This window comes from Bombus vancouverensis, chromosome 7 (genome assembly GCF_051014615.1).
Source record: "Bombus vancouverensis nearcticus chromosome 7, iyBomVanc1_principal, whole genome shotgun sequence".
NCBI lineage: Eukaryota > Metazoa > Arthropoda > Insecta > Hymenoptera > Apidae > Bombus > Bombus vancouverensis.
The window spans coordinates 14893766-14909950 of NC_134917.1; the positions used below are offsets into that span (position 1 = coordinate 14893766).

At 47.2% G+C, this 16185-nt stretch overlaps 1 protein-coding gene across 21 annotated transcripts in view; it reads left to right on the top strand.

The window, feature by feature from the left end:
- Window positions 1-16185, top strand: part of LOC117155310 (serine/threonine-protein kinase MARK2) — a 53584-nt gene that overhangs the window by 3651 nt on the left and 33748 nt on the right. For 16 of the 21 annotated variants that reach the window (XM_033332807.2, XM_033332725.2, XM_033332980.2 and 13 more), the window contains one exon: window positions 1452-1594. In XM_033332807.2, coding sequence (XP_033188698.1) covers window positions 1520-1594 — 75 coding nt within the window. In that variant the 5' untranslated portion in view covers window positions 1452-1519. Of the gene's footprint in view, window positions 1-439; window positions 829-1451; window positions 1595-9239; window positions 9622-12494; window positions 13339-16185 lie in introns of those variants that run through there. The other 5 variants (XM_033333059.2, XM_033332551.2, XM_033332466.2 and 2 more) reach the window with 5 other exon arrangements.

Consider the following 16185-nt stretch of genomic DNA (forward strand, 5'->3'; position numbering starts at 1 on the left):
AAGTGGTCGACCAAAGGCGGAAGCGCGTCGCTTTGCGTTTCGTGTCTCGACGAATGGTGTTCGTTGCAGCGAACGTTGGAGAATTTATTCACCGGTCGAAATTAGTCGCAGCAACGCAGAATCGTTTCGTATCGTGACGTTTGCGAGATTGATGTTCGCAACGGAGCAGGACGGACTAATAATCTCTGTGGCGAGGGACGACTTTCGCCAACCTTGTTTCACCCGAGAAATTCGCGTTCGAACGTCCGAACGCGTACACGCTCGATAAGGTTGACACGAGGCGCGCGATTTCATCGATAACTTCCTTTTCTTTGCTATCGTGTAGCCGGCCTCCGTTCGTATTCGTTGTCAGGGATTTCCTTCCATATGGTTGGATCGAAATTTTGGCAAAAATCAAACTGAAACTATCGCCGTCCACCATTTACGCTTCGGTGACCATTTTTTCCGACTCTTACCGTTCGATCGATTCGCGGAAAAGTTGGTTTTGTCCGAGGAGACACACGGTGGAAGTGTCGACGAGAAGGTAATCGAGCGAACATCAGTGCGCGAGTGTCACACGGAGAAGCAACGTCTATTTGGAACGCTCGGATACAACACCACGCGGCGAAGTTTATCGTTTTCTCTTTTTCGCCGTTGGAAACGCCGCCGCTTTCCCCGAGTCGATACGTTCGCACGCGATTTTCCTATTTTCCGAGCTTTCGTTAGCTCCGATCGCACGAGCCTGTATGCGTAAAGACCGGCACAAAGCGCGAGACTTTTACCACGGGTCAGACAGACGAGAGCCAAAGTTGGCCCGATGTTACGTTCCGATGTACAGTCGGTAGCAAGGTATGATTCACTCTCTCGCCTACCTGTACAGGTCGGGTTTCTATGGCTGACTTAACGCAGCAGGATTCACGTCCCCGTTCGCGTACCGAATCGTAGAGCCTCGGGTTTGCGCCCAACTTCTCTCGAAGATAGATCGAACTTGGAAATTGTGGATAGTCCGTTTTTCACGGAATTGGTACGCGGCTGACAAATAGATCGCACTAACTTTTCTCGGATCGAAGACATTTGGCAATGTTCCTGAACCGTGCGTCACGATGATCGGTAACGTCACCGACGAATCGAAAACATTTTCGCTCGATCCACGCTCGGATTCTCAGCGTAGCGCGTAGATTCCGAGCGTCGCGTGAAAAAAACGCACGCATCGCGACGAAGCAGATTCTCTTTGCCGTTCGAAACGAACGTATTCGGTTGGCCGCGTTATTAACAAAGGACGGTCGGTCGATGATCGATGGACCAAACTTATTAAATCGGATCTCGCATCGATGACCGTCGACGCGAGGACAACCGTACCTTTGGCCGTCTTTCAGATTTATGGAGATACATTTTCATGAACCGTTGAATCTATTCCGAAAGCAGTTCCCGAAAAGGAAGTTTTAATCGTTGGTTCGTACATTCTGTTTCAGGCGTAGGGGGAGAGGGTGCATCGTCGAAGCGTTGGAGGGTTTGAGGCAGTGAAACTGGCTGGCCTACAATGTCCGCTAGTATGCGGAGCACTTTGCAAACCGTTCCAGAATCAGTGCCGGCCGACCACGTCACAAACTCCAAAGTAAGTACGAAAACATGAGGAACGCCAAGCTCGTTACGCTCGTGTAATCGTAACTGTTCTTTCTCGAGGACGAAACGGCACGCCGTGTCTGCGTGCTCGTGCGAACGTGTCCTTTCCGCGCACCATAAGGTGCTTGAAAATGTCAGGCTTCTCCGATCGGTTGGCGCGCGCTCTAAGACGCTTCTTCGAGCTGCGATTTCGTACGTTCGCGTTCCAACTATATTTTCCATTTCTCTGACCGAAGAAAATGTAATCACCGCAGGAACGACACGGTCGCCGTTTCGTCGGTCGATAATGTGCCTTGTCACGCAAAACGTGTTAAGGGTATGGTTGAAGGTTGAACGATTACGCCTGGAAGAATGGTTACGTCCGCGGTAACCGAAAAACGAATTCGCCTAACGACCTGGCGAAACCACGCGTTGATGTTGCGAACAGAATCGTAGAACTGGTATCGTGGAAGATAAAAAGATGGTCGTTGCCGAGGAGAATACGGTTACCGCGAGCGTAGTCGTCCGCCGAGCGTAAGCGTGTCTATTTGGTAATGTTGCTCTGTTGTGACGAACGCGTAATTCTAAAGGTGCTTCGTGACGTCTTTGGTTCGAGGTATCGCAGTGTACTAACGTAACGCTTCTCGATAAGATGAGATAATCGAGAACCCGAACGATCGAATTCGTGGGATATCGATTATCGATCATCGATTCGCGATGTTTACTCGATCGAAAATTATCGCGATCGTTACGCGAATACTCGATTTTTCCTCGATCGACTAGCTGGCATTCTGTTGTCGCGGATCAGGACACGAACGATACTCGATGACTCGGCTGAACAGGTTTTCACGACTGGTTGCTTTCGAATTTTCTCTCGGCGGTAGTGGCCGTCGAACGCTTTATTCTCCGGACCGGCCGAGCTTTCACGTCTTCGTTTCGTATGCGTCACAGAAACGACCGTCAGTTCCTCGACCGCGTACAACGCTGCCCGTTTTACCGTCCCATAGACCTTCGATAGGATACATCGAACATATATACATGGTTTCGCCAGAACATACTTATTCGGTAGTACGGTCGATGACGCGCGATCCGTTTATCGGCCGGTTAAACGGCCGAAACCCTCGTACATCCGGTGTTCGTCGATCTGGCCCGTACAAACTATGGCACGCTGTCCATTTTTGCCTTCTTCTTGCTCGTATTAGCGAACAGGCTAGTAAACGAATTTTCTATATTCTCGCGTCATTTACCAGTAAAATGCAAACGGTCCGTCCGATCGGTTAAGTTTGAAGAGAAGCTTCGATAATCGGAGAGAAATTGGCCAGCGTTGCACTGCGCCAGATCAAACGTAGCGAACTGTACGTTTAATCGCAACTAGTTATTTTCGAGCGATCTAGGCGTAGTCGACGCCGACAGTGACCCGTATTTCGAGTCGTACCGCTTTGAATCGCCTAAGTATCGTCTCTGGTTCACGGAATTCCATCGACTGTTTTAGCTAAGTTTCTTTAGATATTGGTGAGAGGAAGGGGGGGCGGAGCAGAGAAGAATTAGTCGATCGATTTCATAAAAGTTCGACGAGAATGTCTAGCATTACCGGCTCGTCAAATCGCGGCGACAATTGGACTATGCGTCGTCCAGGATTGCATGGGCGCTGACTCGTTTATAAAGGTCATACGTGTACGTCAGTCGAGTTTAATTCGACTTGCACGACACTCCACCATTGTCACTCCCCCTTTCTTTCCGTCTCTCTTTTACCCACGAGCCGTGCCAGCTTCTCTTTTGCGTCGACGAGGTACGAGTTTCCGACGCGCTTAATCGTTGGCGTTGGTAATTGTTGGTTTCAGTCGGCAATATCGAGCAACGACAAGTCGGATCGATCGAACGATCTCTCTTTCGCTCGTTCATCTCCGGAAGGAAGTATACCGACGAGGAAGCAACCGGCGAAACTTTAAGTCGTCGTTCTGTCTTTTCTCGTAACACCGTCCGATCGTCTAAGTTCTCGAAGCGACGAGTCGAAGCAGCCAAACCAGCCTCCGCGAAAGCCCCGACTTGCACAGATATTTTAAGTTGAAAAAGCGCATTTACGATCTTGTAACGCTATAATCGTAACGAGTAGATCAAACGCGACTCGTTGGGGACAAAGGACGAGGGTAACGTTACCGGGAATAGGAGCGAGCTCGCGGTTACCTGTGGGATCCGTTGGTAAGAAACCATCGACGCTTCCTCGCTCACGGCTCGTCGGGGTTATCGGTTCACCTTGAATCGTGCGAATCCGATTGACCGCGAACTCTACGCTCGCTAGCTGATGTCTAACTTTAGCCACTTTCTTAAACGCATTCGTTTATAATTATTCGTGAATTTAGTTCACGGCATTTCGCCAATTCGCCGCAGACTCTGACGCGTATTATCGAAGCCCGCGTTTTCCATGTAGCTGCTAATCCTCCACTCTCGGCTAGCAAACGTACCGTCTTTCGTACGAAAGCCTCGCCCCGTTTACCTTACGTACTTTTCGCAGCCTTCTCGTCTAAGAGGTTGGAAAGGTTCGACTGGTTGCTCGATCCTTCGAGATACTTTCCTGTAGCGTGACTCGATTCCTATTCCCGCCGTTGTAATTTCCATCCTCCTTTTTCCGATCACCTTATCCAACAGCGAGCAAGAAGAAACTCTCTTGTTGCTCTTCCGTGTACGCACATGCTCATTAGATAATCCCGGAGCGTCGCGATTCAAACACGCAAACTTTAACAATAAGTAGACGATAAACGGGGAACCGATAGAGTTTTAAGGTTATTTAACACGGCCAACGCCAGATGGCGAGCCTTGTCTTTCCGCTCGAATCCATATAATGGGAAGAGAGAGAAAGAGAGAAAGGGAGAGACAAAAGAAGTGATCGACGATGGTGTATTTTGTTGGCTGCACGGTATATATATCGATATATATCGAACGAGCTATGATATTCGCGGTGTACAGTTTCCTTCTATGGGCCTCCGTCGGTGGAGGTTTTATGGAGAAACCGATTTGAATAATATTTCTATATATTCGATCGGACCACAGGGTCTCCGAATTTTCGAAACGATGCATCTTTTGGCCTTCGAGCGCAACGTCGAATCTTTTATCCTCGATGCGTCTGTAAAATAACGCGAGACAGCTGCTGGATGGTCAAGAACGACAGCGGCGAACGCCATAAATGGCAGCGTAGTCGTTCATCGAGAAATAATTGTCCACGTTTGGTAGGCTCTCCTGCGAGCTCGTTGTCTCGGCTCGAGTCAATTGTTTCCACGTCGATTTCCACCTACGAACGGTAAACAGCTTCGCGGCGCGACCGTGTCGCTACACAATGCATATACGCCATCGAACGATCGTTCGAATATACCAAACGCTTAAAAAATCTGCGCTTTCCATCGCCCAGCCCAGGTAAACGTCGAAAGAATTTCGATGGAAATCGGTGTACGAGCGGGCAAAGTAGATCAGCGGTCATCGAAAAGGAAAAGAATTTTTCTTCGAGCATGGCAAAGCGTCTTCTCCATCCTCGATTTTCATCGTGAAAGAAAAAGGTCTTCGCGATTTCACCGACAGAAGGAAAACGTTCGTGTTGAGCGACCGCGTTTCACTTTTTGCGAAAACGCGATTCCGCCGTTGAGACACGCTACGCAAAAAGGAGAAAAACATCAGATGTAGACGAAACGGGAAACTGTCCGTAGTTAGTTGGTTGATCTTTCGAAGATAGGCTTGTACGCGATTTCGTGTCACTTTAGACGTCGCTCCCGGATTCACGCTGGCAAGGATACAAAGTTTTTTGCGGATTAATCGAATACGGGCGAGATTGGGATACAAAAGCGACGTCGAGTGATCGACTGAGCGCGCCTCGACGACTATGGATGTTTCACGTATCTCGTCCTCTTTCGTGTTTGATCTTGACGCTGATCGTTGACAAGAACGGCAAACGTTGCAACAGCGGACTCGCGTTCGTCGAATTATTTGCACGTTACATTTCAGCTCGCCTGAAAAATCTGTCCCTCTCGAGTGGCTCGTTAAAAGGAAACCGCAACTTAAAAAACTTCTTTTGCCTGCGGTTACGTCGCTCCCGGTGCGATTACGTAACCCCGCTCGACTTTACTCGGTCAGTTTCCTACTCTCTAAATCTCGTTGTCGTTAGGCAGGGATCAGGGAAAAAAACACGATGCCACGATATCGATTCGTGCTCCGACTACTATTCCCGAACATCTGGGAGGAAAGATTTGCCGCGATAACAAGTATATAATTTCTTGTTTGAAAGCAAAGACGTGGAACGGTGGGAAGTTCGCTGCGGGGAGGGGGGGGGGTTTATTCCGAGCGAGCGTGCGACGAAAGATTGACGAAAGTGCTTGTCCATCGTATCTCTCGGCCAATATTAGAAGCAAGCAATTTAATAGCGATCGTTCCTTGTCCTTAAAGCGAAGTAGGCACGAACTTTTGACTTTCAAAGGATCGGAAGCGTCTTAAGACATTGCGGTCGGGAGACGCGAACTCGCGTCTTACGTATTTCACGCGGTATCTTATAAAAACGTTAACTACTGTTAATTAAAACGGTAACAGAAGCAGTGGATGCTATAAACGAAGTGTTACAAGTGTGTTTTTACATTACATGCTTGAATAATACCGTTACCAATATATGTGATATAATATGGATCGCTCAGAAAATTTGTTCCGATTTTTAAGGAATTTAATAAAATAATAAACTTTGCTTAGTACCTCTCCATCGGGGAAATTATTTTCAAGTATATTACATAAAAAAAAAACGTCACTAAAAGTATCTTTAAACGTACTCATTCACTTTTAGTGAAATATTACACTCGTTGAACGCTGCTCGCAACGTTCCTTCCGATTTTTAACTCTTTGTTCCACACAAAAAGTCGTATCGAAAAGTTTTTCGCCGAGAAGCCTGAGAGATTCTGGAAGGATGGAACAATCGAGTCGCTCGAAAGACGGAGGAAGGTCGTGGAACAAAATACCACCTATATAATTCAATAAATGTAATCGAATCGAAATGTATATCGAAACGAACTCTCCGAGCAATCTTTCGAATCTTTTCGATCATTCCAAAAATACACGGAAATTCAGGCTATATGTTTGTCTGTATATGTTTGAGGCGCAATGCATTTAAGGGGCGTCGCCGTTCTTAGTTTGCTTTCCAAACCGAGGAGGATCGAGTTTTCAAGAATACGTATCGTCGACGATCATCCACTTTCTCCTAATCCCTAAACCCATTTCCTACCGTGCGTAGGTCCTTTCGAGACTGCTTCTATTTTTAATACAATGCCAAGGACGCACTTCACCCACTCCTCATTGATTGCACAGGTTTGGACGATCGATAAATCGAAGGTTAAATACACGCGACTCGTCGTCTGTGGAGAATAATAATATCCGCGTCACACGGGATTCCTACGAAAACTGCTAATCTTTAACAAAGTAAAAGGATCTTCGCGGAACCTTCCATTCTTCTCGGTGAAAAGCTATTTTCGCGTTTGGTCGTTAGTTGTTCTCTCGTCGGTCGAAAGAGAAGAAGGCAAGATTTCTTTTGTTATCGAAGCGACGTAAACAGGAACGATGACGATCGTTGCGTCACTTTCGTTAGAACGACGGACTGTGTAGCAAAAGTGTCGAGAACTGGAAAACAGCTTAATTAAGATATTTGTAGCGTGACAGTATCCATCAAAAGTAAAACACGCTGACACTCTAATATTCCATATTAAGGATTCTTCGTGCACGTTTGAGATTCTCTCTCTAGGAAAAAATTTCTTGACTGACTGTACTTTCTACTACGCGCACTGACAAACAATTCAGAAGTACAGAGAATGGCAATGTTGTAAAGTACACGGCAATTTCGACGCCGAAATTACCGATATTGTATACTTTACGATCCTTTCGTTCTAAAACCACGAGGTCCGAGCTGAATTCTTCTTTTTTTTTAAAATTCCCCTAGCTATTTTACGCAACGTATCAACGAGCTTTTCCGTCACTAATTAAAAAGTTATTTTTGCAGAGGCTTATTCCATAGAAATTACATGTCGAAATTTTCGACTTTGAAAAGGAATATCTTCAATTCGATAAGACTAGACTTTCTAGAAATCGAGTCACGTATAGATAATACACCAAATAACGTATCGTCAACATTTCGAAGAAATCGTAAGAAAGTTGGTCTATGGTGCGCTTATCGTAGCCGGCTTTAACACACGACTCGTTCGTTCTATAGTTACAAAAACTGATTCGACGTAACTTCACAAAGCGTATCGGACGATTTGTTCCGCGGGCTCGTACCCGATGATCGATCGTTGAATCGAGAGCACAGCGTAGCAACTCTGCCGTACGTGTCACATTTTGCGTTTAAAATAAAAAATCTCCTCCCTCGCGTTCGGTTCACCGTAAGAAACGGTAAACCAACGATTAACTAGGTCGGTATCTAGATACGGGTGCAAGTGGATCGTGTCAAGGATGCGTACGCGAAGCTGACTCGAGAATCGATAACCGTTCTCTCACTCGCTTTCACGATCCATCGAGTCGATACCGTTGCATGGGGTTCGCTTTCTACATCAGATATTCGCCGACTTCTTCGGGTCGAGAAACTTTCCGATCATTGAACGTATCGACCCCGAACTTTCCACTCTGACAGGCGAACATCTCGCAGTGTGATCGCACTGCACAGATCGATCATCTTATCCGGTGTTGTCTGCGCGCCGAGAGAAACAAATAGATTCGGAAGATGGCGGAGACGAGGCGCTCTGGCGGAGAAAGGAGGAAGGTCCATTGGGACGAAAACCGCGATCTCCTGTGAGAAACGGGACAAAGGGATTAAGGGACCGCGTAAAAGTCAAACCGGTTTACCTTGACATTAAACGTTTTATCCGTGAACACGGTCTCAGGAGACTCGTTTCGTGCATCTTTTACCATGCACCGACTTCTAAAGTCAATTAATTTAATGGACCTCTGACCCTTTTTATCTGTCTATTCTGTGTGTTATCTTTTCCCCCATCCGTACCTACCTCGTGCGTTCGTTCGCTTGAAATATATTCGTTGCACAACGAACGTACGTATCTAGGCGCGCGATACTGTTTAATTTCTATTCAAGCGGCGGCATCCGATGCACGCAGAAATGCATGCACGTTCAGCGATGTTGTACGTGACTAGGGTAAACGTACGGTGCATAAAAGAGGGCCGTCGTTCAAGTCCTAAGCGCATTTGCTGACCTCACCCGCCGCCGGCGTTAAACGCTATCGATGCCTGCACGCTCGACGTTTCGCCGGTCGTTCATCAATGGATAATATCGAAACCGATTTCGAGTCGGTATATCGCGCACGTTCGTCCGCAACTGTGTTCCGCGAGCAACCTTTCGAAACTGACCAACGTCTTCCCGAAACGACTCGATCTAACGAGAGAAACAGATTCGTCTCCGATTTCAGGCAACGATACTTGAACGAATCACTAGCGACAATGTTGTCGTTTACGCGTTGTTGTGTCGAATACGATGATATGCGTGCACGCGTAGACACGAGACGGCATAGGGGGCAGTAGGAGAGGGAAAGAGAATATGCGTGCCAGAAGAGAGACGGAGCGAGAAAGGGAGAGAGTGTATCGGCGGCGGTGTAAGATCCAGTAACGAAAGAGCTCGGGTCGAGCGGAGCGCTCGCGTGTCTCCGTCACGGCCGTTCTACGTTCAGTTAGCAAGAGACTCGCGATCGAGCAGCATACTCGCTCGACTCGTTTGCTAATTCCGTTTCGATCGCGGTTCGCTCGATGCGAGTCACCCTGTGTCCTTCAGTTCGATTTTCGTCGACCGATACGGTAAACAGAGCGGGAAATCGACACGACCGCGCTTCGATTTTTTGTCTCGTAACTCGACACGATTCTTATCGTTCGACGCTGCCCCTAATAAACAAATACGCGATCGGAATCGCAATTCGTCGCGCGTGTGTCGATCGTGCGGGAACTACCCATCCCGAGAACGTTTCTCGTTGTTGTCGTTTTGCTCGAGATGCTGCGCTCTACGGAAGGTGAACGAGTTACTTCAAGGTATACACCGTGTTTCTTTCTGTATCCTTTTGTCCCATTCTGTTCCATCGCCTTCCCGTTGCAACGAACGAACGCGTGGAAAGCGAAGGATGCGCGCAAACCATTCGATCGCCCGTTCGTTCGCACGTCCGTTTCATTCTTTCGAATACTTCCGAAAAGGTCTTATCACGAACGAACATTTCGAGTTGTAGGTCGACCGTGAATCGCATAATAGCGCGCGTCAATTAGTATGCGATAGAACAAGTCTGGAACGTTAACTCTATCGACGATAACTGTACGTTACGTAGGCTTAACGGCAATGCTCGGCAAAGTGAAGTTGATACCACGAACAACTAAAAATGTCTGACCTCTGATATCGAAAACACCGAGTCGCTGTGTTTTTTTCAATCGCCATCGCCGTTTATCGATGATTCCGCGCGTCGATCACGAGAAGAATTTACATTTTCGCCGGTGACTCACACCGGCCAACGGCGATTATCGATCGAAAGCTTAGCGCGAGCAGCGAACAACGAAGAGACGCGTGACGCGAGTAACGAACGGATCGGTGACATTGCGCGGCTAGTTCGGTACGCTCGTTGTGTGCTACCATTGTCTTTTAATTTGCGTTCCGCTGATGCAACAGGTTTGGCCAAGATCGGCAGTCAGCTATTGTTCTCTTTGTCGCTTTTTTAGCAAACCCAAAGAAAAATTCGAAGTTCTAGTGTTTTACGACGCGAAACAGCCCGGTGCGAATTTTCGCACCTTCGACGCGAAATCTAGTCGAACCGGTCTTTCTACCGATGATACTCTTTCGTTAGCCTAAACAGCGAGCCATGTGTACATATATGTACTTATTGTTATTATTATTATTATTATTATTATTATATTATTATTAACCCGGTGATCGTCCCCATCGAGCAGCTGGACGGATTTCGTTTCGAGCGAGCTTCGCATTAAAAGCAATTTCGAAAGTGATCGAGTATTTTCCATTCGTTCGTCGATGGAAAGGGTCGTCGAACACCGTCTCGGTTACGTCAACGTTGACGTCTGCCACGCGCGCGCACGATCTACGCGAAAATTGTCAACCATCCGCTAGCTGGAAAATATTACGAGGCAAAGTACCTCGTGGTCGGACCACGCGATCTACGTTTGCACCGCTATATAGCTTAAGGTTACGTACTTGTTCGGGTATCGAAGAACTGGCCTAATTAGTTTAACTTAACGACATTAGGAAGTCGGGTACGCGCTCTCGTTCTCTCTCTCTCTCTCTCTCTCTTTATAACTCTCCTTCCATTCCTATCTCTCCCCCACCTCTGCCTCTTTCGTAGTCTGTTTGTCTGGCTGTCTTTCTCAAAACTGTCGCATAGTTGTGAGGAGAGTACGTTCGCGACAGGATCTTGCTGGCATCCGGTGTTCCGTGAAAACCTCGGAAATCCCGCTTGAACGCGAATTCGACGGTACGAGTGGACAGGTTTGACAAAAGTGGCTTTAAACTTGACCGAGCGATCGACCACTGCTATCCGGTATAGATAAACTTATCGACGTAAACATCCTTTTCTCTGTGCACGATCTTTGTTTACTCGTTTGCGGAACGATCAACGATGTGTTATTTTGGGTGGCGCTAAAAGGGTTAAAGTCAGGTAGACGTCATCGACGAGTCGAAACGGAAACGAATAGCAACGATTTTGATACTCTCGACGAGAATTCTTCTCAAAGACTCGTGCTCGCGAGTTGCACGACATCGGTACCGGATTTCTTTTGTGGCTACGTCTAAAGGGAATTGGAAACTGGCGAAGCACGAATCGCAGATAACGCCGTGTTGGCCGATCGCGGCTGGTCTCGTGTCGTAAACTTCTTTGCTTTATCGCGAACTTCTAATACTTAACGACACACATGTAGGCGTATTATAGGCGTTCGTTGAACCGAAACCGTGTTGCATTTTACACGCGTATTCGAATCGAATCGATGACAGATACCTAACTGCAACGAATCGTGACTCAAGCGCGAGTTACTTTCCTCTTTCGATGAATTACATAATTCGCGATAGTAAGATGATTGAGTAATAGGTCGAAGACAAGGTCGATTTATCGGAATATCGAACATTTTGCGAGTCTAATATCATCGGCTTTTTCTCCTTCTTCCGGAAGGGGGGGGGCGCGTTTGTCATGCTGTTGGGCGATTCGATTGTCCGGCGTGCATACAGTGAGCAACTGTACATATATCGTCGACACGATGTTCGAGTCGCGTAATCTTGGTGTGATCGCGTACGCAAAAGTTTCCATTGTCGTCGACGCGTGGCAAGCGAGCAAAGAGACGAGTTTCTGACTCGTTGGAATCTCACGGCAACGGCATTGAAACGTGGGTCGAAAGATAACGTAGTTTGACAAAAAGGGATTTGCCAACGATTAGTTCGTTATCGCTCGCACGTTCTTTCAAGTTTCTACGATACCAACCAGGTATTTAGCAACTAGGATCCGTTTCTTAAGAGAGACACCTTATTTAAAAGGAATAAAGGATTTTTCACGATTTTGTGAAAGTAACTTAATCGTTTCGACGTACAAAGGTAGCCACGTTTCACAGATGTTAGACTCTCGAGCAAAAACCGCTTGTAATCCTTACTCGTTGTATTCGGAAACTTTCAGTGGCCACTCGAACAAGTTCTTCGCTTCCACCTGCCGCGATAATCTGGCAACACCTGCACCCTTAAAGATTCGCACTCGTTCGCACAAAATCGCTCGTGTTTCTTCGTCTCGGCATCCGATCGACGGTCTTTCGATAAAGCAAACGGAAGTCGATCGCGTTATTCGTCGAGCGATCGTATTGGTTTTCGGAAGTCTTCGTTTTCCTTCTTCCTCTTCTTCTCTCTCTCTCTCTCTTCTCTTCTTCTCCCGTAGAAATACTTTGCCATCCTCTCGAGTTGAAATCGACGACAACGGACAAAGCGTAGAGAATGTGAAACGTGTATCGATTTCTTGCTAGGAAACAGAAATTCTAGAGGAAGATAATACGCGCGAGAATTTGAACGAGCTATCGCGTTTCTGCCACGATTCGATGGTTTCCGTGGAAAAGGACATCAAAGAATCGTTCCATTTAATCGATGTATCGTTGAGATACACGGTGAGAAACAAGTGGAAGAACATTTTGTGTCTATCGGTTAACCGGTACGTCGTGGTGTCGACAAACGTGTGAACTTTTACAAAGAGTGTATCGAAAAGAAGAGAGCGATCGGAAAGAGAACACATACAGCAGCAAGCCAGGTATCGCGCAGAGAGACCGAAAGGAAAAGTCGGCGATATTGGGCCACAGCCGAACAACAACGTGGCTGGAATGTACGTGACAGAGACAGGTAACCACAAAGTGGTACCTGCTCCCACGATCAGATCAAAAATGGTCGAATATAAAACGGCTAACGAAACTGGCGAACGCTGTGGCGGAGGCGGCGGTGGCGGCGGTGGAGGTGGCGGTACACATCTGGCCGCTACCGTGAAAAATACCGTGCGCCGTCTGCTTCGTCGGACAAAAAGTCACCGGGACGCGCCGTCCTCGAACACCGCTGCGGCCGTGCAGGCGGCAAATGGAAATCGCGCGAATAACCTGGCCATTGTAAGGAATAAAACGAACAATGCGAATGATCCAACCGCCAGAAGATCTCAGCCCCCTCTCCCGCCATCTTCCGATCAACATTCGAGCAGAAACACTTACGGAAGACGACACTCCAGGCTGCGCGTTAGACTTCAGGTAAGAGAACGACGCCGTGTCGTGGAAAAATTATTCGCGATATTCTTCCCTTTCTCCGCGCTATAGTTCGCGCGAGCACCAGGCGTGCGAACGGCATACGGAATATCCGTGTCGTCGTCGTCTATCTATGCGATGTTGGTGGAAGCTATCTGCTAGTCGAGATAATTTTATCGAGAAAATCCACGTCTAGCGCGAAGCAGGATATTTTCAACGATCGTCGTGTCTTTTACGATTTTCCCGCTTCGTCCGGCCAGGCTTGGCTGGGACCGTATCAATCGTTTCATCTGCCTTACAGATTTCTCGATTGGTTCACTGTTCCGTTTGTCACGGTGCGATTCGAGCGGGTTTCTGCTCGGACGGTTCACACGCGTTTACGTAATCGCATTGTGATCAGCCTTCTCGTAAATTACCGATTTATTTCTCTTTATGTCTGCAATGACGAGCTGCCAAGAATATCGCCTACGCTTGCGCAACACGTCGACGATTGCAGACAGAGCTTCGACTTTTGAAAATAAAAAAGCGTACGTTCGATCTGAAGAAAATGGACGAAACAAGCCAAACGGCGCAAGGTGACGAAGGCGAAACTCGCAAGAAAGAAACAACGTTCTTGTTTCCATGGCGAGCGTGTTGAAGCGGTGCGAATTCCGACGAACCGTCTTTGTGGATCTTGTTTAATTATCGTAATATAAGGGTATTGTATGAGCGTCTCCGCGAACCAGCTGTGCTACTCGTCAATAGCATAATTGTTTGCTGCTTAATTGCCCTTAGAATTACGAGTCGCAAAAGGTTACAACGAGCCGAGACGTCGCGAAACGACTCCACTCGTATCGTAGATTCGAGCGTGTTACGGTGACACGCGTGCGGCGCACGACTTGCTTAGAAACGTCGAAACAAGGTTGGATCAGCGCGTCTGCAACCTCCAACGAAAACGATAATTACTCCTTCCTTCGTTGCGGAACAATGAATTCTCGTAGCTTGTATCGTAGCTTGTGAAACGGCCGTTTCTATCGACCGGGTGCTCCTTTGGAACGCAACGAGTCGATTGGTCTGCCGATAGAGGAAATCTATTCGGCTCGTTGTCTAAGCGATGGCGATGTATACTCCGCCGCTCCCTTTTTACGAAAACTCATTTACATCGCACTTACGCCATAACGACGAGGTAGTGTTCTCGATATCTAATCTCTCGTACGAGTCTGCGTCTTTCTTTCCAAACATTCGTACGTCTCTGTTAATTCGATTAAGCGTCTCGCTGTATCCTGTACGATCCATTCTTCGAGACAGAGACAGCAAACAGGGAATTACTAAGGTGAGAAGAACGATAGTGTGCGTTTCTCGATTACCTGTGCGCACAATGTATATACATACCTTGGCGTATGCTTCTCGACTCGCTTTCCTTTCACCATCGAAGAATGTACGCGCAGCCATGCACGTTACCGTATAACTCGGCTGCGTGATCATACGCCATCGTTTTCCGCTTAAATCGCCAACTTAATCGTCTAACGATTCCGTGTCTACTCCAACAAGAGTTGTTTCTTTCGATATCGAGAAAATACGCGCGACACGTAGCTACTTTTTCTTCGCTTTCGCGATCTCCTCGAAGGCAAATCCAACGTTTCCATCGTTTTGCGCAATTTCGATGTAACGAACTCGTTGAATCCGCGCTTTCTGCATCGCCAAGATACAGCGATGGTTATGAAACATGCGTGACCTTGATAAACGGCGAACTGGACGCGCGATTTTATCGCGTTATTAGGTTAGCGAAACGAAACGAATCTATTTGTTACATACGTGACTAACACCTATTCTGCCTTTGAATATGAGAATAGCGTTCGTTTGCAACGCCAGACGTTTCTCGGAGATTGAAAGCTTGGTCGAGTGGGCGGTGTCTTTTTAGTAACGATTACAGTGACGTGATCCAACGTGTACACGGTTCACACGATCGGTCGTACGCGATCTTAGAGAAAAGTAGAATAAGAGGAAATTGGCACGATTACGTTCCTAGCATTTCGTGATTCGATTCGCCACGGTCTATCAGCGATCGACGTCCGATGGTATTTCGCTAGTTTCCAACCAATTACAAAGATCGTCGTAATCCTCGATCGAAACCACACCTATCCTCAAACCGACTTATCCAAACTCTCGTTCGAGTTACACAAGACGACGCGAAGTTATTAAAATTCACTTCGGCTGCGCTATCTATTCCGTAGATTATCGGGGGTCAAAAGAACTCTCGGAGTGCAAGTTTGCTTTTACTTAAGCGCTAAATACCCTTTCAACGTTGTACGATGTATCGCGAAACACGAACGGTGCAATCGCATCCAACACGCGTACGTACCGATATTCTTACGACGCTTTTACACAAAGCTACGAACAGCTTGTATGGAAATGGAAAAATCCGTTTGCAAGGAGAAGAGCAGACACGGTAGCGGCTTTCTACGACGTCCATAGCGATGTTTCGCCAAATATCCAGCGTTGCGATTTTGCTACTGAGGTGAAACTCGCTGGAAAAAAACAGCTAGTTGCCATTGGTGACGGTAAACTATCTTTCGCCGACACCGGCTAACAACGGCTCGTATGTACTTTAAACGATTCACTTCCGCGATAGCCATCAGGGGACTGTCCATCCGTACGTGCATATGCAACGTTTGTACGGACATTGGATGGGAGTTTTATCAAGGCCGTTTCCATCTAACGAATCGACATTCCCCTCCGTAGCCGACTGTAGTCTTACTGAAAATTATTTTGGACACCGTTTAAAATATAATAGCTGATGAAATACGTTGTTCGTAACGGACAGCGTTGGATATTCGGTGATTTCGCAGTTTCCTTAACGATCCATTCCGCCTT